We start from the raw sequence: 25576 nt of genomic DNA on the forward strand, positions 1-25576 counted from the left end.
ATTGCAACCAAAAGTCAATTCCTACGACCCGCAGTAAAGGTACCCGTGACCTAAAAACCAATTTTTCGCCATAAAACTTTGGCGTGTGTGTGCCTTGATGCAACACTGACGTTGCGTTGACACATTTGTTGAGGAAAAAATTGCCAGCCTACCGCTTATCTATTGGAGGCACTCAACTGGAATTGCATTGAAACAACAAAATTCCAAAACTTTATGTGTGGACCAAGCAACGCCGCTTACACACACACATACACCGCGAAAATCAGTGGTCGTACGTGGCATCCGATTAAACACAGCCCCTTGTATGACGCCTATAAATCATACTACCGCCGAATAATTTCTCATAGACACATAAATCGACGAAAACAAAAACAAAAACTGAAAAAAATGCTCAAAGCTGTGTTGGTGGTAAAAAGGTAAAAATAGCTGTAAGGCGAGAGGGATTTTGTGAGAAGAATGTGCTAAAAAAGTAGTGTCAAATCGTTTGTGTGCCCTTTGCCGCTTAGCGTTATTTTTTCGCAAATTTTTAGTAGCGCGCTGCCAGATATTAGCAGGCACACACAGAGAGACATCTGTATACATACATACATACTTACGTACATATGCGACTGAGCTTGCGCCGCTTCGGCCGCTTTGCCACATAAATCACAGTCCGCAAGCAACAACACGCGCCCCACTTACGGGCTACGTGATGCGCTGCTAATACTCGGCAGTCGGTATCGTCAAGTGATAAAGCAAACGAAGAAGCAGCGTAAAGAAAAAAGCAGCAAAAAGGCTTACAGGCGCAAGTAAAAAAGCAACAACAACAGCAAGTGCATACACAAAAAATTCTTGTAAGGCAGAAATTCGCGTTAGAAAAACATAATTTGACAATTTATAGCAATTGCCCTCAGTCACTTTATACAAGGAGCGCTTTTTTATTACAACAACTGCGTCTACTTGCCATTCAGCAGTCTCATATTATGCCTAATTTATTGGCTTTCGGCTAAGGTAAAAGCCGGCTCTTGTACCCTTTTCTAAATTCTCTGACAATCAGCGACATGTGTTGCCAAATGTTCTGTTTATATTATTTTATTTATCTTCTCTGCAGATTTTTTATCTCTTCTTCAGAATTTTTCAACTTTTTTTTATATTTTTTTTTGTTTTTCTACTTGCTTTGCTTATCATTACTTCAGCTGTCCATGTTTATTCGCAAATGACTGCTGTCGCCTTTTGGCATTTTCAAATTGTTCTTGCCTCTGTCGTATTTGCATTTCGCATGACATCGTTTATTTATGTCTCTGACATTTGCTTTGCATTGTCGCATTAGCGTAAAAAAATATTATTGGCATTTTATTGAAAATCATAAATTTACAAGAGAAACGTTTTACGGCAAAACAATCCAACATACATTTTGTACATACTTCCGCATTGAGCCTCTGGCACAAGTGTGCTTTATACCGTTGTTGTTGCAGCGAGTTGTACGAGTGCGTATGTATTTGTATTGGTGTGTATTTAAGCGCTTGCAAATCCGAACACGGAAGTCATGTTACCGTTTAGGTTGTTGATGACTTCGCGTAAAATATTACCCGGCACATTTGTTCTGGACGAAAACTTTTATAGAAAACTACTTTTTTTTATAAAAATAAAACGTTTTTTAATAGAAAAATAAATTATAAAAGCCCTTCGATACCAAACGTGGTTTCAGACAAAGTCATCTCTCTACAAAGCAAGACCAAATTCGACATGTCACTTATCATCTCCGTCCTGCTATATGGCGCAGAGGCATGGCCAATGAGAACATCTGATGGCGTTACGATAGTACGTTAGACAGGTTCTGCGGAAGATTTATGGTCGTTTACGCATTGACAACGGCGAATACCGCACTCGATCTGTACGAAATACAGACATTGACATAGTTCAGCGAATTAAGAGACAGTGGCTACGCTGGCTAGGTCATGTCGTCCGAATGTATGAAAAACACTCTGAGAGTATTCGACGCAGTACCCGGCGAGGGAAGGAGAGGAAGAGGAAGGACCTGGCTACAATTGGAACTTCCAACTGGCACTAAACACTGGAACAATTATAAACTCGGCTATAACCGCGTAAGCAATGTCAGCGCCAATAAAGAAGAAGAAAAATAAATGCCAGTAGCAGAAACTAAAGCTCTCTTTTTGCGCTCTCAACTAGTGCTCTCTTCTGATAGTTTCTGCTGCTTTTTGGATTAAGAAACGCTTATTCAAAAGAAATTGTGCAATTTCCAATTGCAACTATGTGATCCTCTATTCGCCTGATTCGTTCGTTTTTTGCTTTGGACTGTTTTGGATATGATCACCATACCACCCAAGTCTTGAATATAGAACTCTTTCATTCATGTTGCCATAGGCAAAACTAGTCCTCTCTCGACGAACAAAAACCAAACTCTATAAGTCACTCATAATTCCCGTCCTGCTATATGGTGCAGAGGCTTGGACGATGACAATAACTGATGAGTCGGCGTTTACGAATTTTTGACAGAAAGGTTCTGCGAAAGATTTATTATTTTAGATTTATTTAAAAAGTTACTGCTTTGCACAGCACGTAATGGCATAGACTTATGTATATCGGACTTTTCTAGAATTCTTCTGTCAAGTCAGCTTATATTAACCGCTAAATATACTTGATTAACAGCTGTTAATGATTTTCCTAATACACAATTTTTTATTGATTAATTGTTTAGTATAGCACGGTTATTTGTATTAAGTTTTCTGAAACCAAAATTCCTTGATATTATACTAACAGCATTTTGAAAGTCCAGAATTCAATTTAAAATGTAATTTACATATTTATCTTTATTTAAAGATTCGATCGGCAGTTGCATTATTAAAATCTTCAACACAAAAACGAACTTCATGCGTGTTTTCTACTTGAGCATTCTTCTGGGCACTGGCTTGAAGATTCACAATTTTTACCCTCATTTGCCTGCAATTCCATGTATGTGAATAAATATGTAACAATTTCTAAAAGAATTACTGAAATATTACCCAGTCGTTATATATTTCCCAAGCGAGTGTGAATTCCAATAATGTTTCTAATAAAAAGAATGCAAACATTTCCATTTAGAATGTCAAGTGAGGCCAATGACGTGAAAATTTTTTTTTTAATTTTTTAAGATTTTCTAAAGTGTTGTAAAATTCTTTAAATTCTAAAAATTACAAATAAGTACAATAAAGAATAAACGTAAGCCCAATAGTACCATGTATAGCATACACTACTTTTGCAAATATCCTACTTATGTTGAGATTATTTAATATCTAAATATAGGTACTTAGAATATTTCGATCATATGAATATTGAATATAGTATATTATTTATGTAATATACATATAAAACAAAACTAAATATGAGGAGAACGCTAATACCATACTAACCGTCCGCTTCACTATTACTCGTAGACAATAGTCTAATGATTTCCAAAAATCAATCGAAATTTGTTCTCCAACTAATCATACGAACTAAAATAATGAGGTTCAATAAATAGAGATTGCTCGAAACATCTCCAAAGTCCTTTACCAAACATTGGTGACAGGGAAGTGATAGATTCACAGACTAATATGTATGGTTGTCAAAAAAGTCTTGCGGTATTTTCGCTAGTTGGCGCTAAAAGCGCGAAGTTCTAGTTTTATTCGTCGCATCGGGTCATGCTATACCTTTTTGGAAAGCTCATTTCACGCGTTAACACGTGTTTGATTGATTGTCGTTTCCTTTAAGTCGTTCGTGAGTTATAGCGTCGCAAACATGGAGCAAAATAAAGAGAAAATACGGCAAATTTTACAGTATCTCAAGCCGCCAATAAAATTTGTGCAGTTTATGGACCCTATACAGTTTCCATTTCCACCGCACAACGATGGCTTCAACGTTTTCCTTCTGGTGTAGAAGATGCGCCACGCTCCGCAAGGCCTGTCGTCGAAAATTGCGATAAAATCGCTGAATTGGTCGAAAGAGACCGGCATAGTAGCAGCCGTAGCATCGGTCAAGAGCTGGGCATGAGTCATCAAAAATTCATTTCAATTTCAAAAAAAAAAAAAATCAATAAAAATATCGCAAGACTTTTTTGGCAACCCATTATGATTTTAAATATGTCACATAATTATATATATATGTCATATAATTGGCAATAGTACAATTTCGATGACATATGGTATCCTTCCACTGCCACGAGAAAAATAAGTCAAATCTCAAAAGGTTGACAATTGTTGGCATACCACTTTTCTCATTAGATATTTACAGAGAACAATCATAGTAGAAGCGGTTCTCAGTCTTTCTCACACACAGATTACCTTAGATAAAAGTTAATTACGACAATGAGTAAAAGAAATAAAGAATTTGGGTTTTCTGGGACGGGATGTACCAAACTTACTTGAGTTTATACATACATATGTATATATTTGTTAATGACAAGCTAAAGCTCTTAGTTATATTTGGGTTCGGTGACCATTCAAGACCGGATCGAAAAACTACCAACCAGATCGATCATGTTGTAATAGACGGAAGACACGTCTCCAGTGTTTTAGATGTGCGTGCGCTCCGAGGTCCTAACATCAACTCGGACCACTATCTTGTTGCAGCCAAGATTCGCACCCACCTCTGTGCAGCAAAAAACGCACGCCAACAAACACAAGGAAGGTTCGACGTCGAAAAGCTGCAATCACAACAGACTGCCGAACGTTTTTCTACTCGGCTTGCACTCCTGCTCTCTGAGAGCACTCATCAACAACTCGGTATAAGGGAACTGTGGGACGGCATTTCAAACTCCTTACGTACAGCTGTATCCGAAACCATTGGTTTTCGGAAAGTGCAAAAGAACAACTGGTACGACGAGGAGTGCCGCGCCGCAGCGGAGAGAAAACAGGCTGCCTACCTCGCAACGTTACGATCGACCACTACACGTGCGGGATGGGATAGATACCGAGAGTTGAAGAGGGAAGCGAGACGCATTTGCAGACAGAAAAAGAAAGAGGCCGAAATGCGTGAGTACGAAGAGCTTGATAAGCTGGCCGACAGGGGTAATGCTCGAAAATTCTACGAAAAAATGCGGCGGCTTACAGAAGGTTTCAAGACCGGAGCATACTCTTGTAGAACCCCCAAAGGTGATCTAGTGACCGATGCCCAGAGCATACTTAAATTATGGAGGGAACACTTCTCCATCCTGCTGAATGGCACAGAATGCACAACGCCAGGAGAAGGCGAACCCGATTCCCCAATCGATGACGATGGAGCAGACGTCCCATTGCCCGACCATGAAGAAGTTACCCGCCTGAAGAACAACAAAGCGGCGGGGGCCGATGGATTACCGGCCGAGCTATTCAAACACGGCGGCGAAGAACTGATAAGGAGCATGCATCAGCTTCTTTGTAAAATATAGTCGGACGAAAGCATGCCCAACGATTGGAATTTAAGTGTGCTATGCCCAATCCATAAAAAAGGAGACCCCACAATCTGCGCCAACTACCGTGGGATTAGCCTCCTCAACATCGCATATAAGGTTCTATCGAGCGTATTGTGTGAAAGATTAAAGCCCACCGTCAACAAACTGATTGGACCTTATCAGTGTGGCTTTAGACCTGGAAAATCAACAACCGACCAGATATTCACCATGCGCCAAATCTTCGAAAAGACCCGTGAAAGGAGAATCGACACACACCACCTCTTCGTCGATTTCAAAGCTGCTTTCGACAGCACGAAAAGGAACTGCCTTTATGCCGCGATGTCTGAATTTGGTATCACCGCAAAACTAATACGGCTGTGTAAACTGACGTTGAACAACACGAAAAGCTCCGTCAGGATCGGGAAGGACCTCTCCGAGCCGTTCGATACCAAACGAGGTTTCAGACAAGGTGATTCCCTATCGTGTGACTTTTTCAACCTGCTTCTGGAGAAAATAGTTCGAGCTGCAGAACTTAGTAGAGAAGGTACCATCTTTTATAAGAGTGTACAACTGCTGGCGTATGCTGATGATATTGATATCATCGGCCTTAACACCCGCGCCGTTAGTTCTGCTTTCTCCAGACTAGACAAGGAAGCAAAACAAATGGGTCTGGCAGTGAACGAGGGCAAGACGAAATATCTCCTGTCATCAAACAAACAGTCGCCGCACTCGCGACTTGGCACTCACGTCACTGTTGACAGTCATAACTTTGGAGTCGTAGATAATTTCGTCTATCTTGGAACCAGCGTAAACACCACCAACAATGTCAGCCTAGAAATCCGACGCAGGATAACTCTTGCCAACAGGTGCTACTTTGGACTGAGTAGGCAATTGAGAAGCAAAGTCCTCTCTCGACAAACAAAAACCAAACTCTATAAGTCACTCATAATTCCCGTCCTGCTGTATGGTGCAGAGTCTTGGACGATGTCAACAACGGATGAGTCGACGTTGCGAGTTTTCGAGAGAAAAGTTCTGCGAAGGATTTATGGTCCTTTGCGCGTTAGCCACGGCGAATACCGCATTCGATGGAACGATGAGCTGTACGAGATATACGACGACATCGACATAGTTCAGCGTATTAAAAGATTGCGGCTACGCTGGCTAGGTCATGTTGTCCGGATGGATGAAAACATTCCAGCTCTGAAAGTATTCGACGCTGTACCCGCCGGGGGAAGCAGAGGAAGAGGAAGACCTCCACTCCGTTGGAAGGACCAAGTGGAGAAGGACCTGGCTACGCTTGGAATATCCAATTGGCGCCACGTAGCGAAAAGGAGAAACGACTGGCGCGCTGTTGTTACTCGGCTATAATCGCGTAAGCGGTGTCTACGCCAATTAAGAAGAAGAAGACCATTCAAGAATGGCAACTTTTTATTTTGAAGTCCAGATTTCACGACAATAACTGTACTTGGTTTTCCAGGGATGATATAATGTCTAAGTGTCGTTTTGGCCATTTTTAATATGTCGTGGTCTGCAATTTTTTTCATTGTACTGGTGGCTTTGGGAAAATATTTGGGCTTGCATCAGAATAAAATTGTTCCCACTTAAGCGCTGAGGCTATGGACCGTCGTAAAAGTCCTGAATTTACTGATTTTGTCTTGGAACAACTTGAAAACGATAGGTTTTTTTTAAGAAAGGTATGGTAAATAAACAACGATTTTGGGACGAAGAAAATCCACAAATTGCACATGAACAACCATCACATTCACCTAAATTGTCAGTTTGGTGTGGTTTTTGGTTTAGTGGAATCATCGGTCCATAATTCTTTCAAAATGAAGCTGGCGACACCGTTACTGTCAATGGAGAGCGGAGTTGATCGTTGACAACCAACCTTTTATGGCCGCAATTGAAAGAAGTTAAGGCCCCCAAGAAATTGTGATTTAACACCATTAGACTACTTCTTGTGGGATTATTTGAAATCATTGGTCTTTAGCAATAAACCAAACTCTCTTCCAGCTTAAGAAGTTAATATTGAAGGTGCTTTCCGTGACTTACGACTTGATTTAGTGAAAGAAGTACTCGAAAACACGGTTCATTGAATTCGTTCCTATTAACCCATTTAGACCTGATACCATTTTTTTTTAATTGAAGTGTTTTTGTCTATTTTTCTTAGACCTAGGGTATCACAGAACATAAAAAAAAATTAAAAAAAAATTACATTTCTACAGGCTAGGTAGAAAAGGCCGTATCGTATGTGATAGAGCAGGCTCACATATATATGCAATAATACAACAAAAAACAATTTCTTATCAAGGGTACTTCAAAATAATTTAATACTTCTGGTATATCGTATATGAGACGGTAGGTCTAATTGGGTTAAAGAACAAGTGGAGGCCATTTGGGTGATGTTATATTTGGAATCAGAAATTGAGCTTATTCAAAACATTTTCGTTATTAATTATAATTGTATTTTTCGAAATAATAAGCTTCTGTTCGGAGATAAGACCTTGACCTTTCATGACATCTTTCATATAAGTTTGACCAAAAAATATTATACACCATTGAAATGAAAGAAAGTCGGTTTCATAACATAATCAATAATGTTTTCAGCAAAGTCAATTTTGAGATTTTAGGGGCAATATTTCGATTTTGGAGGCCAATTTCGAAAAACTGATAAATCAGCATTTGATTTAGAACTCTATCTCTGGACAAAATAGCTTCCGTTCAATTCCTTTAGAACTTTGAGAATCCTTCACTTTATTTTAAACATAGATTTTTTTGCTTCCTGTGAGAACCATAAAAATCACCCCTGCACACTTATTTAGCGAACTACAAAGTTAGAATAATATTTTCGCGCTCTTTTCACCAACTATTGAATATGCCTCGTTTTGTAGGTGATGGCGCGGTCGTTGAAAAGTTTTGCTCAAACCCAAAGCGCAGCACTTGAAACAAAGTGAAAACGACAACATTGACGCTATGATATGTGCGAACATTTTAATTCAATTGAACGCACGCAGAAGAGCCACTCTGTTGCGATTGGAATACGCCAAAATGGCCATCGCGGAGGCAGCCATGCATTTTAAATGCGCACGCCGCGCACAGCAAACTCGACTGTATTTTTAGTGAGGTGAGTATAGTTCGAATTGCAGTTTGCTATGTATTTTTAGCAAATCTTTTTATGAAAATTGATATATGTTATAAACATACATATATAAATATGTATGTACATATATACATAACTAAGTGTTTGCGGTTTTATGACTTTCGCACCTTTCTGACTTATCGAATTTATTTTAAAGCGCACAGCAAACACAACTCTGGGCTGCAGCGTGCAGCATTCATATTTTTCATGTGTTTGCAAACTCCTTTTGCACAAACAATTTTCCGATTTTTTTTTACAATTTTGTTTCTATACACTTTTGACACCAGCATTGCCCTTTCAAATTCAGTTAAGTAGCCATGTTGCAAGTGCACTAACGCCACCACACACAGGAATAAATAATCTTAATACCACTAAAGCGCACTTATGCACACCACCACAGCAACCAACAACAACAACAACGTGAAAAACTGCACTTGCAGTTCTGTGACTTTTTTCGCAAATTGCACATGAGTGTGCGCGGCCAGAGAAGTACATATATATACTATATATGTGCACACACACACATGCAAGTGGTATGTGGAGCAAATGGTTAGGGGCGCATGTGTGAATGAATGGAAGTGGTGCGTGCTCGGCATAAAAGTTCATATTTACGCATCACTGCGTTGAAAGAAAGTACTACGCATAGAATAGCAACAACAACAAGAACAATGTCACGAACAAAATATGTGCACTAATACACTTACAAACTGTATGCATTCCAGCGAACGCCATGGGCATTGCCTTGAGTTTGACAAACCAAAAAAGGAGGATCACAAGCATTGGCGGCCACACCATGAACTGATTGCAAGAGATACCTGCAGGAATACAGTAAACTGAAGTGGGGGATCTTTATAAGTCTATAAACTGAGAAAATCGAAGTATTAAAAAAAAAATTGACCCAAAAAGTAATATTAAAATAAAAGTGTTAAAATATAACTCGCCTAATTATAGGCAACGTTTTATTTCCACGGTAGTAGGCCAACCTTTAGGGTGAGTTGTCAAATATTATAATATATGGTATACAGCGGTCAGTATACAAAGCTTCAAAAATAGTTTTCATTTTCAACTGACAAAATAATTTTCATCGTTTAGTGTCGAAGCTTTAAGTCCTAAAAGAAAAAAAAATTGTCAAAAATTCAAATAAAATTAATACGATATGATCAAATTGTTTGCCTCTGAAATTAATTTTTCAAATATTTATAAATATCTATATATGTATGTATATAAAAGAAAGTTGTTGTTAGTTACACCATTTATAACTCAAGAACGGCTGAACCGATTTGGCTGAAAATTGGTGGAGAGGTAGCTTAGAACCAGGGTAAGGACATATGATACCTTTTATCTCTTTATGTCAAAGTTTAATACAATTCATATATAAAAAAATTATATTTTAAATCATAAGCATTTGTTGAAAATTCATGTTTGTAGGAATCTTTTGAATATATGCGTACAATTTTAAACAGAGTTTTCTCAAAAATTTGGAATAGAAGAAAAGAAGAAAAGAATTGCAACCAAATACGCAGTGAAATAGATTATAACTGGCTCAGTATTCAGTCATTGAGTATGTATTATACCACCTGCATCCCAAAAGACTGATGTCATAACCTTTTCAGCCGCCTTTTTCGTTTTTCCACGCCTGAGAACCGGTTCATCATGTGCAGTTCACTAGAATGACAGTCGACACACACCGACGCAAGAATTCGGTTTTATTACGATTAAAGAGCGCTCAAATACTTCTCAGAATCAGTTATTCGTTGTTTTTATTGGATTATGAACTTGCAAGGCACCCACTTTGCACATTGCTTTCGAATCTTTAGAGCATCTTTGTCCTCGGTGCTCAATTCGCCTGTTTCCAGCTTAGCAAATATCCTTTCAACGGTGCATTTCCCTGAGCGCAAATTCAACAGTATTTTCCCCCAAAAAGCAATGCTTTATTAACAACCGAAATGCTTTATGATCCATTTTTTTGTAAACTAAATCACAAAATGCTATATCTCATTAACTAATAGTTATAATCCAACTAATAGAAAACATATATGATAGTTGTAGTATTATCTATGTATCAGCCACAGTGAAGCGTGGACGGGTCCTCTAGTTTATAATATTTTTAAAGGTGGAAATATATGTTGGGCACAATTTAACTTACTTAAGTTAAAAGTCATTGGCAATCCTCGCAAAAATCTAAAGGAATTTCACCACTACTCAAATTAATTTCACTGGTATCTAAATGAATTCATAACAAAATTCTAAAGGTCGCTTGACTCAACAATTCATACGCTCCTGTATCAACTTTTTTACTCGAAAATAGCAGCCTTTTATAAAAATAAAGGTTAGGATGTTGAAATTGTAAGGATTATGAACATTGCACCATCTTGAAGCAGCTTAACATAAATGAACAGACTACGATTATACCTTCCGAAATTTATGTTTAGAATAGTCACTTTCGGTTGGGGTTACCCTCTAGACGTGTATGGAGAAGAGGTTTAGTAAGAGAAAAGCATTTTAGATCTATCTATACGAACGGATATGGACACAATGTACTGCAATGATCTTGACATTTCTATATTTATCCGACAAATAAACCAAGCCAGCAGTTTCCAGGTGGAAGAAGTAGGTATGGAGAATTTCTGTGGTGCTTTATTGATAACCACGAGATGATAGAGAAAACTATCATTTACACTGTAAGTCCGGCGACTATGCAGATGATTTGGCCAAGTTGTAGCCTTCTTTAGACGAATCCGAGGGGGAGTTACTAACGGGGTTTTCAAAAAGAGCGCTACACAAGTTTTATGCAATAAAAATAAAAAACATCCAATGCCATTATGTAAGGAACTTGATTTCTTTTGCATGACCACCACGGGCACGCTTGCAGAAGTCCTGACGCTAAACAATATTTTCGACGGTTTTCAAGCATAACTCAGCCGATACTGTTGCAATTTCAAGTTCGATATTCGTACGAAGATCATCAATCGTCGCTGGTTTGGCGGCATAGACAATTGACTTGACATAGCCTCATAGGAAATAGTCTAACGGCGTCAAATCGAACGACCGATGCGGCCAAATATTTGAGTAATTCCGTGATATAACTCGTTCACCAAACTTGGTTTTCAATAAAACGATTGTGACATTCGCTGTGTGGGTTGTGGCGCCGATCTGTTTGAACCACATATTGTCCAAGTCCATAGCATCTAATTCGGGCCAAAAATATTAGGTTATCATTGAGCGGTAGCGACAGTAAAGTGCCGGTCTTGATCATCACGGAAGAAGTTCGGCCCAATGACACCGCCGGTCCATAAACCGCATGAAACCGTAATTTTTTGTGGATGCAATGGTGACTCATGAAGTACGTGTGGATTGCTGCCAGAGCAGTAACGCATATTTTGTAAATTGACGAAGCCATTCGGCCAGAAATGAACCTTATCGCTGAAGCTGATTTTTCGATGAAAATTCAGATCATATTCAAGTTGTTGCTCAGCCCAATTCACGACATACGACGATTATTGTGGTCAAGCGGCTACAGCTCTTGCGTCAATTTGATCTTGTAAGAATGTGGACCAAGAGCGGTGGCGTCACAGAAATGCTTTGAGAACGACGTGTGAGAGACTGATTTGGGTCTTCCTCAATTGATGCATTAGCGGCAGTAATATTCTCGACACTACGGACACTTCTTTGTCTCACTGGCACGGGAACATTTTGTACTAGATTTTCTAGATGCTCAATTGTGGATTTGACAGGACGGTTATGACAGCTATAAATTGTGTTTGTTAGTAAATTTTAATAATTTCGACTCGTTGTCAGATCGCATAGCTTTTCATGATGAAATATCAAGCTTTACTGAAGAGAAATTTCAGAAGAGCTGGAAAAAATATGGCATCGTTTGCTGTCCCTATCGGTACACTTTTTAGCGTCCCTATTGAAAAACCTATTGAACCAATAGTTCAGAACAGATATGGTCCAAACTTGACAAGAATAGAACTAAGGTCCTACTAAATAGGTCCAGGAATAATATGTACTGACATACAGCTGCTATAACACGGCACTAATATGAAGAAGAGCATGCGCTTAAAATGGCTCTGCCTTATAACAATATTTTCTGCGGCTGCCAGCTAGAAGAAAGTAAGGAAAATGTTTTCCACTTTCTCTTAGAATGCTTGGAACCTACCTTCCAGTTAACTTTATGATGTCAGTGATGGTCATTTCTCGGTAAAGTTCTTCATCATGTTTATTACTCTACCGAAATTTTATCCACGTTAAGTAAATTTTCATCTAACTTAATCCTACACCTTTGGCTTTATGAGAGACATTTTAAGCCATAAATAGATTTTCGTATTGAAATACAATAATGGAAGCATTAAGACAAAAGCTGCCAAAACTTTCTAATAAGGTCCGCTCATATGACTCAATACCAAAGACTTTTCCGGCAGGGTAGTCGGCATGTACAGGCACCCCATACACATTCACACACAAACATAACTGCGATGCAGTGGAAATAGTGTGCCGCATTGCCACAAATGTGTTTTCAAACTTTGTTCAAGTGTATGAGCTTTAAGATAAAAATGTTTATAACTTTTTCTGCTATCGCAAATTATTTCATAAACATAGATGTAAGTGTGTATGCGTGAACGTGACCGTACGCATAATAAGCACTGGCAAAACAATGGGGAGCAGATGAGCATGAAACTAGTGATCTTCGAATGGGTTCAGGGTAGTGAGTAGATGAAACTTTTTATCTGTTTCAAAAGGCTGACTAGACAAAAAATACATAGCAAAACTACAAAAGAAAAAGTTCATTACTGCACTGCTCCTTTGGTGACCTCCGCAGACATTAGCATTCTATGAAGAAGTCTTGGAATTATATTCATCTTATAAATTGGCTTCGATTTGCCAAGCGTTAGAGAGTAGTGAATCCAGCAGACTATCTCAACTGTTCGAACCACTGGCCGCACTTGACTTGTATTCTATATTATTGTGTTTCTCTTCATTGCTTGAAGGAGTAATTCCCTTTTCCCGGTCAAAAAAATATTAACCTCTTAACTTCAAGCCAAGAATGAACCAGCCTTCTAACCTGTCCAAGTGAGATCCCTTTTAGAATCGACCTCTTAACCTTACCTAGCTTCAAGGCGAGTTTTCAATAAAGAAGTGTTTTGACAAGAGAACTGCACAGACAGATAGCGAGCAGAGAAATAGCGAATCGAAGATACATAGCTATTATTAGAAAGCAGTTACTGCATTTATCAGTTAACAATTTTTATGGGAATGCAATACTTCAAAGTTTTTTGTGTAAATTTCGTTGTTCCAGAATTAGTTTTCCAAGGTCATCTTCTTGATCATACAATTCACAGCAAACATTTTTTTATATGTGACAAAGCATCCCTCTATAAAATAAAGCGTGAACAGGACCTCACTCTCCAGACGCCCTCCATTATTCCTCAATTAATTCCAACCAGTCCCACTACTAGTTCGGTATCAAGTACAAGGTCCCTAGACATATGGTTGGAATTAGTGTTAGTCTAACTCCTGCTGGTGATATGTGTGAAAGTGTTCGTGGTGTTCGTGCGTGCATTCGCGTTTAAGTGTTGAATGCACTTTGAAGTTTATGGAAAAGAGTTTGGAGCTCATTTGTTTAAACTGAAAAAAATATTCAATGTTTTCCAGACATTTGGTGCTCAGTGAACTCATAAATGCTATTTTAGTGAAGCCGAAGCGCAGAGAAATTTCCACCTACTTATATGTACATATATTATGGACATACATATGTGTGTACTTTCGACTAGGACTTAGATAAAAACGTAAAAAATAATATCTGTACTGAACTCATTTTACGAAAATAATGATGATTTCACAAACAAACAGGAGGATTTCAAAAAGCTAACATAAAATATTTCGGAACACCTGTGGGTTATACTATAATTGTGACATAGGAATTCGTATCAACTGTTATTTTCTATGGAAAGTGGTGGAGTTCGGAATCAGTCGTAGAGTTTCCAACAACTCAATGAGATCTTCTGCTTGATTTTGTTACTATAAAATTTGTTTGGAGATACAGGCGATCAACTGAACCGAAGAGTCTCTTTTGGAGTACTGAAAGAAGGTGTCAGATTATAAATTACCGGAAAGAGTTCGACGACTGGTTTACTAAGAGAACTGCTCATAATCGAGAAAGTTATATACATCAGTTCTTTCAATACAGACGAGATCATAAATGAAAACTTGAATTATTATTTACATTAACCCAAGGTGGCTGTGCCTGTGGACAAATGAGAACAGAAATAATCTAAAGCTATCCTCAGAGAGTAAAAAGTAAATCTTCAAGGTTGGAGCAATGGTGTAGAAAGAGAACATGCTATATAAAACCAACTTTCAATGTCCAAACAAACCTAGGAAGACAGGAAAACGAAGACAGGATTACATATTTACTTATAAAAGATTAAACCAATAACAGAATCGGAATGCATCTGCCAGATGTCAGAAAGACATCATCACATTGTGGACTGTTACGGTTCTAAGAACATAAAAAAGAAGGTCTCGATAGAATTCATTAAAAAAATATAGTAAATACTTATATGGAAGTCCTACACTAAATTCAGTGAGCAGCGTGTGCAGGGGATAACGGGGCATTTAAGTTAAAGCCGAATGATGCGAAATATGCTCCTGCACCAATTGTCCAAAGCCAGTGAAACACTTCAAAGTGGAAACACTTTCTGCTTAAGAATTAAAGAGATTGGCGTTTGAAATAGGAAGAGTCAAGGACATAGCGGAATTCTGAACCAGCACGAAACTAATCTAAATAAATCAGAGTACCATATATACTCCCAAGGTTGGACTTCAATAGGGACTTCCAGGTGAGAATACCCTCTAGACGTGAAAAAAGTAGAGGTCTTAAGTGGAGGAGAGTACTGCCTCAATCCATAACGATGTGTCCAAAATGGACAGCGCGGAAGGGACGGGGGAATACTCCGAGGAGGTTGATAGCTCTCTATCTTACCGTCTACCTAACTCAGCTAGCATCTTCCAAGCAAAAGTGCTGGGCTTATAGAAGACATGTCAAGCTTTATTGCAAAACTGCGAGAGGATACAAACATCAACCATTTACACAGACAGCCAGGCGACACTACCAGCCTTGTTGTCGCCAAAGATAAACTACGGCGTAGTAAACAAATCTCACTGGCAAGTCAACTCGACTTATCACTAATTTGTATTCCCGGTCATGGGAACATTTTCGGCAACGACAAAGCAGACAAGTTGGCTAAGTCAGAAGCCTTTCCGAGGCAGAGACAATATCGTGTCCGCTAGGAACGAACAAAGGAACTCAATACGCATTTTGACATTTCTAAAGCATGCGTTCAAATGCTGTAGCTTCAAGCACGAGGAAAACTAAGAAACGGTTCTGTGAATGTCCAGCTTTATCACAAATCAGACATCGTATTTTTGAATCCTTCAGATACCAAACCTTGAATGTCTATCTACACAAAGCATAACAGTGATAAGTAGTCTCATTGAGGGTACCAAATGTTTTGAACACCCCAATGGAACCTGATGTCAAGATAAGTTTTGACGATAGTGTATAAAAAGGCGCTACCTGCGCTAATTTAGGCCGAAGGGTAGCACTCATACCTACCTATCCACATTGAACAATTATAAAAATGTAGAACGGAAGGGTAAGACAGAATACTTCGGCTATCGAAACCTCACGAAATCTAGTAGTTAAGATAACCTATTTTCAAAAGAACACTTGGCATTTCTCATTCAAATGCAGAGACGAGAGGAACTCTTCCCACTTTGAGTGCTTAGTTATTTGGATTACGGAAGTATGGAAATCAATTTGAGTAATGAAAAAAGCTTGTCGCAGAGGATAGAAACTCTTATAAGAATATATATACTTTTCCATGAGTATCTCGAGAGTTTATACAAAAGAATTGTGGAATTTAAGCTCCATTACATAGCTTTAAGTAAATTCGGAAAAGAAAAGTGTCAAAAAACATACTGCTCTAACTCTCTTATGTAACACATGAATCACTGCAACTGGACTGCCGACCAGAAACCATCGCAGACGACTCTAAAGACCAAAAATGCGAGGTTACTAACCTCTTTCGTGTAAGCTTTTACACTATGTCAATTGCATAGTTCATAAAACAAAAGCGACACAGTGATTTATCCCACTAACATTGAAAACAAAGCGCATACCTTTGACTCCACCCAGAACTATGTACTTATATTTTACTTACAACCAAGTATCCATATATCCACTTGAACCTAATGGAGGTGTATTCACATTACACCGGTGCAATGGATAAAAAACCGGTCAGACGCGCTAAATCAATGTCAGCAAGGTGCAATGGTAATAATTTTTACGCGTTTATAAATCATAAACGCTCTATTAACAAGAAGCGTTGCACTGGACTGGATGTGGATTACACGGCGAGCCGAAACAAGCGAAGAAGAGCACCATAATCAAGAAAGAAGCAATTTTCTATCTACTTCGTACTATATACATACATATGTATATATCTCTATATATATACTAACAGCCAAGGTACCAGATTACATTGTTTAAAGCAGAAATTGTGAGTGAAGGAATAAAAAAAAGGATTGCAATAAAAATACTAGTTCATGAACTGGAAATGAAGGAAAGACTCTACATTTCAGTTATGTAGGTGTAGAATGTGTAATTTTATATGAAAGAACTGGAAGACGCATAAACACACGCTTACTATATAAATCATGCAGGGGGAATTACATAAGTTCTTGGTTTTCGCCATTTATAATTGCATTCCAAGTGAAGAAACGCTGGAGTAGTGAAGAATTGCTCTTCTTTAGAGTTTTTCTGGAGCATTTAACTTTGTTGACCAAGTTCCGCGAGAACAAAGCAGAATTTATATAATTGTAATGTGACACTAAAAAAAAACTTAAATTCGAAGGTAACGGCAATAAAAAAGGTTTGAATGTGAATAGGTTTACAAATATTTCAATGGCATTGACAACACCCTTTTTTTGGCAAAATCCCAAAACTTAATAGCTACTGCATCAATTTAAAGAAAGTTTTTTATATAACATTGCCTTGATAACGTTATTTTAAGGTTTTGAAAATTACCGAAATCTGACTACAACTTTGCCTACTTTCCATATCTCACCATTTTATCAGGTCTATAACTATATTCGTGCTCGTCGCCTACTACATTACTTTAATATGAAGAAACCTCAGCGGAAAGTCATCGTATTTTGGTGAAAGTTTATGTTGAACGTCTAGCTGAGTGAACGTGCCAAAGTGCTTTGCACGATTAAAAAGTTATTATAATGGCTTAGAAGACGAAGAACGTCCTGGGCTGCCAAAAAAATTTGAAGATGAAGAACTGGAAGCCAACTTTTTTGGGAGCTACTCAAACATGTATTTCAAAACCTGATCAAGCAGCCAAGTCATGGGTAAAGCATATCCATAATGTCAAGGTACCGTATTTGGTGAGATCAGAAGGACATGCTGCATTATGCGCCAATTTGCTGTTAAAAAATTATTTAGAAAACTACGACTGGGAAGTTTTGACTCACACGCCTTGACCCTTCCAACTACCAGTTGTTCCTTGGTGGAATACGGTTTACAGCAAAACCTGTGTTACCAAGCCGGTGCAGTTCTTATAGATGCAATCCATAAATTACTAAAGAGATACGAAAATGTTATATTTTCAGATAGGCTATGCTTTTGGTTAAATGTGATCGTTAATAAAAAAAATTGTCGCATTTGGAGCCATTATTGAAACGCCGTTACATAATCAAAAAGTAACAGTTTGGTGTGTTACATGGGTAGAGAAAATCATTGATCCATGTTGATGTGGACTACCTGTGGTTTCAACAAGATGGTGCTATATGCCAAATACCCATCGAAACAATCAATTTATTAAATGGTAAGGTGGGCGCATTATCTCGTGTCGTCAGCCCGTGGTGTGAACTCGAAGCTGCAAAAGTTGGGCCAAACTTGGTACGTGACATTCATATGCTTCTAGCTTTTTACCCGCGGCTTCGCCCGCAGTGGAGCCATTAAATAAGTATGAGAGATAAAGGGTAAGGATATAATAATTGAAATGAGTCAAAATGATAACTACATTTTATTGCTTTGATGAGATCAACAATTTTTAAAACTTACTACAGACAATGAATTTTCAACACCTTAAAATATGCGTATTGAAATGCAACAACAAATGTTAAAATATATTTCACCGTAACAAAAATAAATAATTCTGAATTCTAACAAATTAAAAAAATAAAATACAAATTATTAATATATGATATTTTTGTAGACAATGTTATAAGTTTTCCCGTCGGGTGCAAATATGTGCAAGTTCTGGGCATTAGATACACGTGAACAGCTACATAAAGTTGACCATGAGAGAAGCATGGGTTTTCTAAATGCACTCCTGCTACCTGTAATGTTTGTCCTTGTGCCTTGTTTATAGTAACAGCAAAGCTAAGCTTGACGGGAAACTGAACCCTTTTAAATTGAAATGGAAGGTCAGTAGGAATAATTGGTATCCGAGGTATTATAACACTATTTCCCTTACCGACACCTGTTAAAATAGTAGCACCAAGTATGTTCTGTCCCAATTTTGTTATCCGAAGCTTTGTTCCATTACATAGCCGAGGAGCATCTAGATTTCTCAAAGGCATTACTGGTACATTTAGTTTCAATTGAAGTTTATGTGACGGTACACCCGATCGTTCAAGTGAATTAAAAACCTCCACAGGGTATAAAGTACTTAGTTCCGTATCTATAATTGTATCCATTGACAAATATTCCTTCATTTCTCCTTGAACCTTGTTCAAAATGTCAGTGTTGATCCTATTAACAATTTAATTTCGTGGTGCTAATATTGCTCTTGCACACAACCACTGATCACTACACAAATTTTGTTTCAATTCTGGAAAAACATTAGCAATGTTATCCACATCACTTTCTACTAAATTACAAAATTCAGCAATTTTCAACAACATTTCTGCGTAAAGTCCTGAATCCACGTCATTATGAAGATGCACTCTCATATTCCTTTTCAGGCGGAGTTTTTCAACTGTCGACCATAAGAATGATGATTTAATGAACGCTTGAATTTCATCTGCTGGTGTCCCCCTCTGAATCAGTGGGAGGGTTTGACAGAAATCACCAGCCAATAAACCAAGTAATGGAGAGTCCGGTTTAATGCTTCTATAGCCTTCTTGTGAGACATGGTACTTTCATCCCACACTAAAAGCTTGCCTTCCCGCAGCATCCTACCTCGTGAACTATTTTTACTAAAATTGCAGATGGGCGAATCTTCCTGTGCCCAATTCAATGGTAATTTTAAAACGGAATGTGCCGTACGACCGCCGTTTAATAGCGTCGCGGCAATACCTGACGAAGCCACAGCAACTGCTATTTGTTGGTCTTTTCGGACGGACATTAATAATAAGTTAAGCAAAAACGTTTTTCCAGTTCCTCCTGGTGCGTCGAGAAAGAAGAGTCGACCACTGTCGGGGTCTATTTTACGTAAAACTTGATTCAAAACATGATTTTGCTCTGGAAGTAATTGAGTGACTAATTCTGTTTATACTTCATTACTGTAATGTTAGATGGCGTTGAAGTAGCTAAATTTGACGATTTTTTGACAAACAATTTTTTTATCTTTCTTAAAAATTTTTTTTTTCAAATAAAGTACCCTATTTTACTTATAATACCTTTAGGAGTATATGTACAAAGTTTCATGATGATCGGTTAAGTAGTTTTTGCGTGAAAGCGTAACAAACAAACTTACATTCGCATTTATAATATTAGTATGATTTATAATATTAGTATGATGATAGACAACATCTATATGAAAACAGTTTGTTTGTTTGTTTGACAACAAATCAGAATAAAACTTTAAATGTGTAAAAAAAGGGGGAAATTTTTACGAGTTGCGCTGCGAAAGCGGTTCAAGATACACAAAAGGTGTATGAAAGAATTATTTCTCTTTTAATGATCTAAAAAAAATTTGAGACTTAAAATTGTTCAATTGAATTTTGACCGAAAATAACGATCAATGTGTGATTTATATAAATGAAATTCAGAAGTAATTCTTTCCTAACAATGATATGCCTGTGTGTCGAAAATGGGTTAAATTGGAGTCAATATTTCTCTTAGCTCCACCTAATATAATGATTTTCGAACTTCCTAGAGACTTTATATCGGATATATCGACCAATATGTTAGTTATCTTAACAAAATTGAGACAGCGTGTTTTTCTTATAACGGTGCATCTTTGTGCTAAGAATTAATAAAATTAGCTGAAAACTCGCCATAGACTCGATATAACTAACAGGCTTAAACCCTTGCTAGTTGCAATAGTATGAAATGTTCTGAACTGAACTTAGCCCTTCCTTACTTGTTGTTTCTGTAATTGATTTTGTACCGAATACGGAATGGTATATCAGTTAGTATGTTACTCGCGATAATTTTTTTAATTTATCCATAATTATGAAGTTTTAATATATTATGTTTTTTTATTTATTTGACCAAAAAAAAAACTGTGTACAAATGCATCCCATCTGTCTGATTTTAACGATTGTCTCACTTTTGCTGTTTCACCGCGAAGTGATGGTATTTCCTAAAAGCATTCTGCTATCTGTGCTGTCCTCAGCTATTCTCTTTTGAGTTCGTGGTTATATGTATATGTAAGTAATATAAATAAATGCGTATACTGATATACGTATGAGGATAGAAGAGGGTTTGGCCTTACAAAATACTTCATATTTGCGCCTTGGAGGAAACAGACACGACAGACCATCACTATGGACACGATCACAAGAACCTTGGTGATTATGGAGCAAATCCAGAAAAAAGTTGCCAAACCATAAAAATTTTAACTCTATTTGGAATTACCACTTTGAAGGGAAAACCAAACTGAACCTTCCAATTAACTACCTGTTCATAAAATTGTGGCGCATGCGCACGTGTGTTTATTAAAAGTGTGTCTTTATTTGAATTTTACTAGGAAGACAGAATATCTCGCAAATATACTCCCATCAAAGATAATAGCAAAGCTTTGTTGTCATTTTATTGGAAAGCATTAAAAATTCTAGACGTCTGCTAGGCGCGCACTTAACAACCTGATTGAGCTGAGCTGCCGCGACGTCGAGTGTGTAAAAATAGCAATGGCTGGAAGAGTGAATTTGTATCAAACACACGATGCGCAGAGCAATAACTAAGATACAGATAGGAGTAGCATTATGTTAATTGGGCATGCGAAGAAGATGAAAGAGATTGCGTGAAAACAAAACAAAAGAAACGCACCAAAATTATTGACTTCGCTTAAAAGCGTAGCTTATAGTCTTCCATGTATACATACAGTAGATACATAAATAAGCTCCGCATGAGCGTGACAGCAGCAGAGAGTAAGCTTGTGTATACCATATTGAGCGGTAAGTTTATGTTTCGCTTTGGCCAACGATCTACTAATGATGCGCAAAGCAAAATGCGAAAGTGAACTCTGGCCCTAAACCGTCTTCATTGAAAACAACACTCGGTGCTTGTGTCCGCGTTCAAGAATTCTGCAGTTTTGCCAATGCGGTTTTGTTCTAGCTGCGCACAAATGCTACGGTTTAAGTAGTTAAATAAGGAAACGCATAGCGGCAGTACCGAATTGGCAAGTGAACGCCTAAGACATTGAGACCAAGTCAGAGTTTGTGAAAGTGAAAAACGCTTGTTTTAGTGAAGAAGTGGCGATAGTAGTACTTTCAAAAAACATTTTTTATAGTTAAGGTTTTGCAAGTAATAAAATCATGTCAAAATTTGGACTTATGCTGCTCTTACTCGGCACAACGATGGTGTTCTGGCAACAGGCTGAGGCCAAGCCGCTGTTTTTGTTGTCGAAAAATTTCTTCGCCCTTACAACTAGAGGTAAGTGGAGTGTGAACACTAACTAATCGAATGAAGGGACTTGTTTTCCGAACAAAAACTATCGAACTATGTGTTTTTACGAATAGAACATGGAAAACGCGGACTTAAGTCGTAGCGGTACTAGTTCAAGGACGAAAAGAAAACTGCATTTAGATCTGAACCTAACTTGTGGTTCTATATTCCTGTAATTAGTAGAGGGAAACCGGTTGTTACTTAGTTATTTTCAGATTGCTGATAATTTACCTAAATATCAACAATGTCAAGATATCACAAATTTGTTAAGATTGGATTTACTATTGAATATTTTTTAGAAATTCTTCATAAAACAGAGTTTTTAATCAAAATGATACAACTTGGAGAGTTTTATATATGAATATCGAAAAAGTCTTTATACTCAGGATTACTTATTGCGTAGAAAGAACCCCCGAATGTAACATACATTTTCAACGAATATCATCGTGTATAAAAAGCTATACAAATCAAAGAACATATTGCTCGAAAAACACATCCACGAAAATTTTAGGTAAAAGGATTTGTTGCAGAACGAAGGTAACAGAATAATATAGATTATTTGGGATAAAGTGACAATAATTTTCCTGAAAATCACAATATAGAGAGATGTGGTTCAAGAAATGTTAAGAAGCGAAAATAAATATTTTGTGAAATAGACTTTAAGGGCTTCAAAAACTTCAAGAGAAGAGTATATTATTCAGGCGGTTAACAGTCCACAGTAACATTTAGGATTATCAAAGAATCAAAGAATCTGAAATACACTTAACCATGGAACCTAAGCTAACCTGTATAATCGTAAAATAACCAAAATCTCTTATGACATGAAACATTCTTCTTCCAGCACCTTCCACTGGCAGTGGCTATTCCTACTCACCAAGCGCATCAGCAAGTGGTGGTCTCGCTCAACTACCTGTTGGCATTATAAGTAGCAAATTGGGTCTGATCTCCAGTCTACTTTCCAGATTTGGTGGTGGTGGCGGTGGCGGTTTTGGACTTGGCTTCAAATCCAATGTGGCTGCCACGACACGCAGACCAAAGAAGACCAGCAAGAGCACAACCGAACCGAATACTGTCTTTACACCGGAGACAAGCACAAAAGCATATACAACAACAACAACGACCACCGCTGCTACAACTACAACGACGACCACTGCGGCACCTGAGGAACCTGTAAGCACAACAACTGCTGCCACAATCGATGTCAAGCCAACAGTGATCGCACAGCGCCCAGCTGTCATTGAACCGACGGAAGCGAGCGAAAGTGTAGCTAGTAGCAATGTAAATAGTGGATTCGAAGTCATTTATGACAATACAAATAATGGAGATCAGAGTGGCGGTTTAGCACTGACGAATGCGGAGGGTACTTCCAATGCTTTTTCAACAGGTGGGGCCGATGGTGTCAATGCTGCTAGCTCCAGTGGTTCTAATGGTGGATATGAAGTCATTTACTCCAACTCGGGTACCGGTGGTTTGAAAGCTTCTGCTGAGGTTGGAGGTTCAAGCGGACTCGGTGGTTCAGGCGGATTCGGTTTTTCTGGTGCAATTGGAGGTGCAGTCGGAGGTTCAAAAGTTTCAACAAATGGGGCCAGTGGTGTCAATGTTGCTAGCTCTAGTGGTTCTAAAGGTGGATATGAAGTCATTTACTCCAACTCGGGTACCGGTGGTTTGAAAGCTTCTGCTGAGGTTGGAGGTTCCAGCGGACTCGGAGGTTCAGGCGGATTCGGTTTGTCTGGTGCAATTGGAGGTGCAACTGGAAGTTCTGGCGGGTTTGGAATTTCTGGCGCTGTCGGAGGTTCTAACGCTTTCGGAATTTCTGGCGGAAGTGGAAGCTCTAACACAGCTGGAAGCGCAAGTTTAAGTGCTGGTGGTCTTACAAGTGGTGGCCTCACGAGCGGACGTCCCAAGATTAGTGGATACAGCTACAATAAACCGGAAGACACAAGTTTAAACGAAATTTTCGGCGGAAATTTGAGCAACACCTACTTGCCAGTATACAGGTTCAGATAGAGGAAGCGTGATAAAATTGAACTTAGCGATCATCGATCTAATTTAGTATTTAGCTCTAGCAGTGTGTGTTACGAAAACGATTTGTTAAAATAAAATAAAATCTAAAATATTAAGGAAATAATTAGCTACTTACTCCATCCGTATTCATTAGCACGCTTATTAGTAGGCGAAAATTCCAGCTTTTGGCGGAAGCATTAATGGCTTATTGCGTAATCCTCCCAAAACTGGAAAGTGTAGCAGCCGAAAACAGGTAAGCGCTTCCAGCCAGATTTGTATACAATTCCGCTATGCGCCTGCAGAATTCCGAACCAATTATTTGCATTCTGACCAATCTCGTATTGCCTTTTCTGCTGTGGCTTGTTGACTTGTGCATATTTCGCTTGCTTTTTTGTTTGCTTTTGTCTTCTTGATTTTATCATTCGCATGAGATTTTATCTGTTTTGGCTTTAAGACATTAAATGGCATTCAACAAACATAAGTGTGTACAAATGTATCGAAGTTGGCGTGTAGGTGTTTTGACAAAACGCCGTGCTTTGACAATAAAAAACTTATTTTGAATATTTCATGATTCACAACTATTGTTTAGAAATGCAGCACAAAAAGAGTTGAAAATTAAATAAAAATGTAAATACATTGACTTAAGGCTATAAAAACGAATATTTAAACCGAAACATATTTCAGCGCATTTAAGTTTGCATATGTGTATGTTTGTACGTATAATGTTGAAGCCTCATGTTGACAATCTGTTTTACATTTTAAAACCATAAAATCTTATTAAATAATAAAATATATGAAAAATCGATGAAATAGATTTCGGTAGATTTTGTAGTTTTCACTTAACTTTGACTTATAACTTCATAAATAATTAAGCTAGACACAGGATGGCTAATATAATAATATGGGCAAAAAATAATAAGACTTTTTTAATTTAAAGTTCGCGCAAAAATATTTTCGTATTTTTAATCAAATTTCAACTTATTTTTTATATTTATACTAGTAAAAAAACAAACATGTACCATATTGGTCTACCACCTTTTGCGATTTTCCCGCTAGAGTCATTATTCCATCAGTGTAAATCGAAATTTCGAAATTTCCAAAACGGAAACGACACAGAATCGTCTCCGTAAATTTTACA

At 37.9% G+C, this 25576-nt stretch overlaps 1 protein-coding gene across 1 annotated transcript; it reads left to right on the forward strand.

The window, feature by feature from the left end:
• The first annotated feature begins 22304 nt into the window (after nt 1-22304).
• LOC126760139 (uncharacterized PE-PGRS family protein PE_PGRS10-like) lies at nt 22305-24462 on the forward strand. Its single transcript, XM_050475577.1, has 2 exons — nt 22305-22422; nt 23276-24462. The coding sequence occupies exons 1-2, from the start codon at nt 22305-22307 to the stop codon at nt 24439-24441; spliced, it is 1284 nt and encodes a 427-aa protein (XP_050331534.1). The 3' UTR covers nt 24442-24462.
• The last annotated feature ends 1114 nt before the right edge of the window (nt 24463-25576 follow it).

This window comes from Bactrocera neohumeralis, chromosome 5 (assembly GCF_024586455.1).
Source record: "Bactrocera neohumeralis isolate Rockhampton chromosome 5, APGP_CSIRO_Bneo_wtdbg2-racon-allhic-juicebox.fasta_v2, whole genome shotgun sequence".
Classification (NCBI taxonomy): Eukaryota; Metazoa; Arthropoda; class Insecta; order Diptera; family Tephritidae; genus Bactrocera; species Bactrocera neohumeralis.

What these genes read in the sequence shown, in the direction of transcription:
- LOC126760139 (XM_050475577.1), top strand. Translation starts at nt 22,305, where the DNA reads ATGTCAAAATTTGGACTTATGCTGCTCTTACTCGGCACAACGATGGTG. An exon ending in CTTCGCCCTTACAACTAGAG is followed by an intron (nt 22,423 to 23,275) that starts GTAAGTGGAGTG and finishes TTCTTCTTCCAG; the next exon opens with CACCTTCCACTGGCAGTGGC.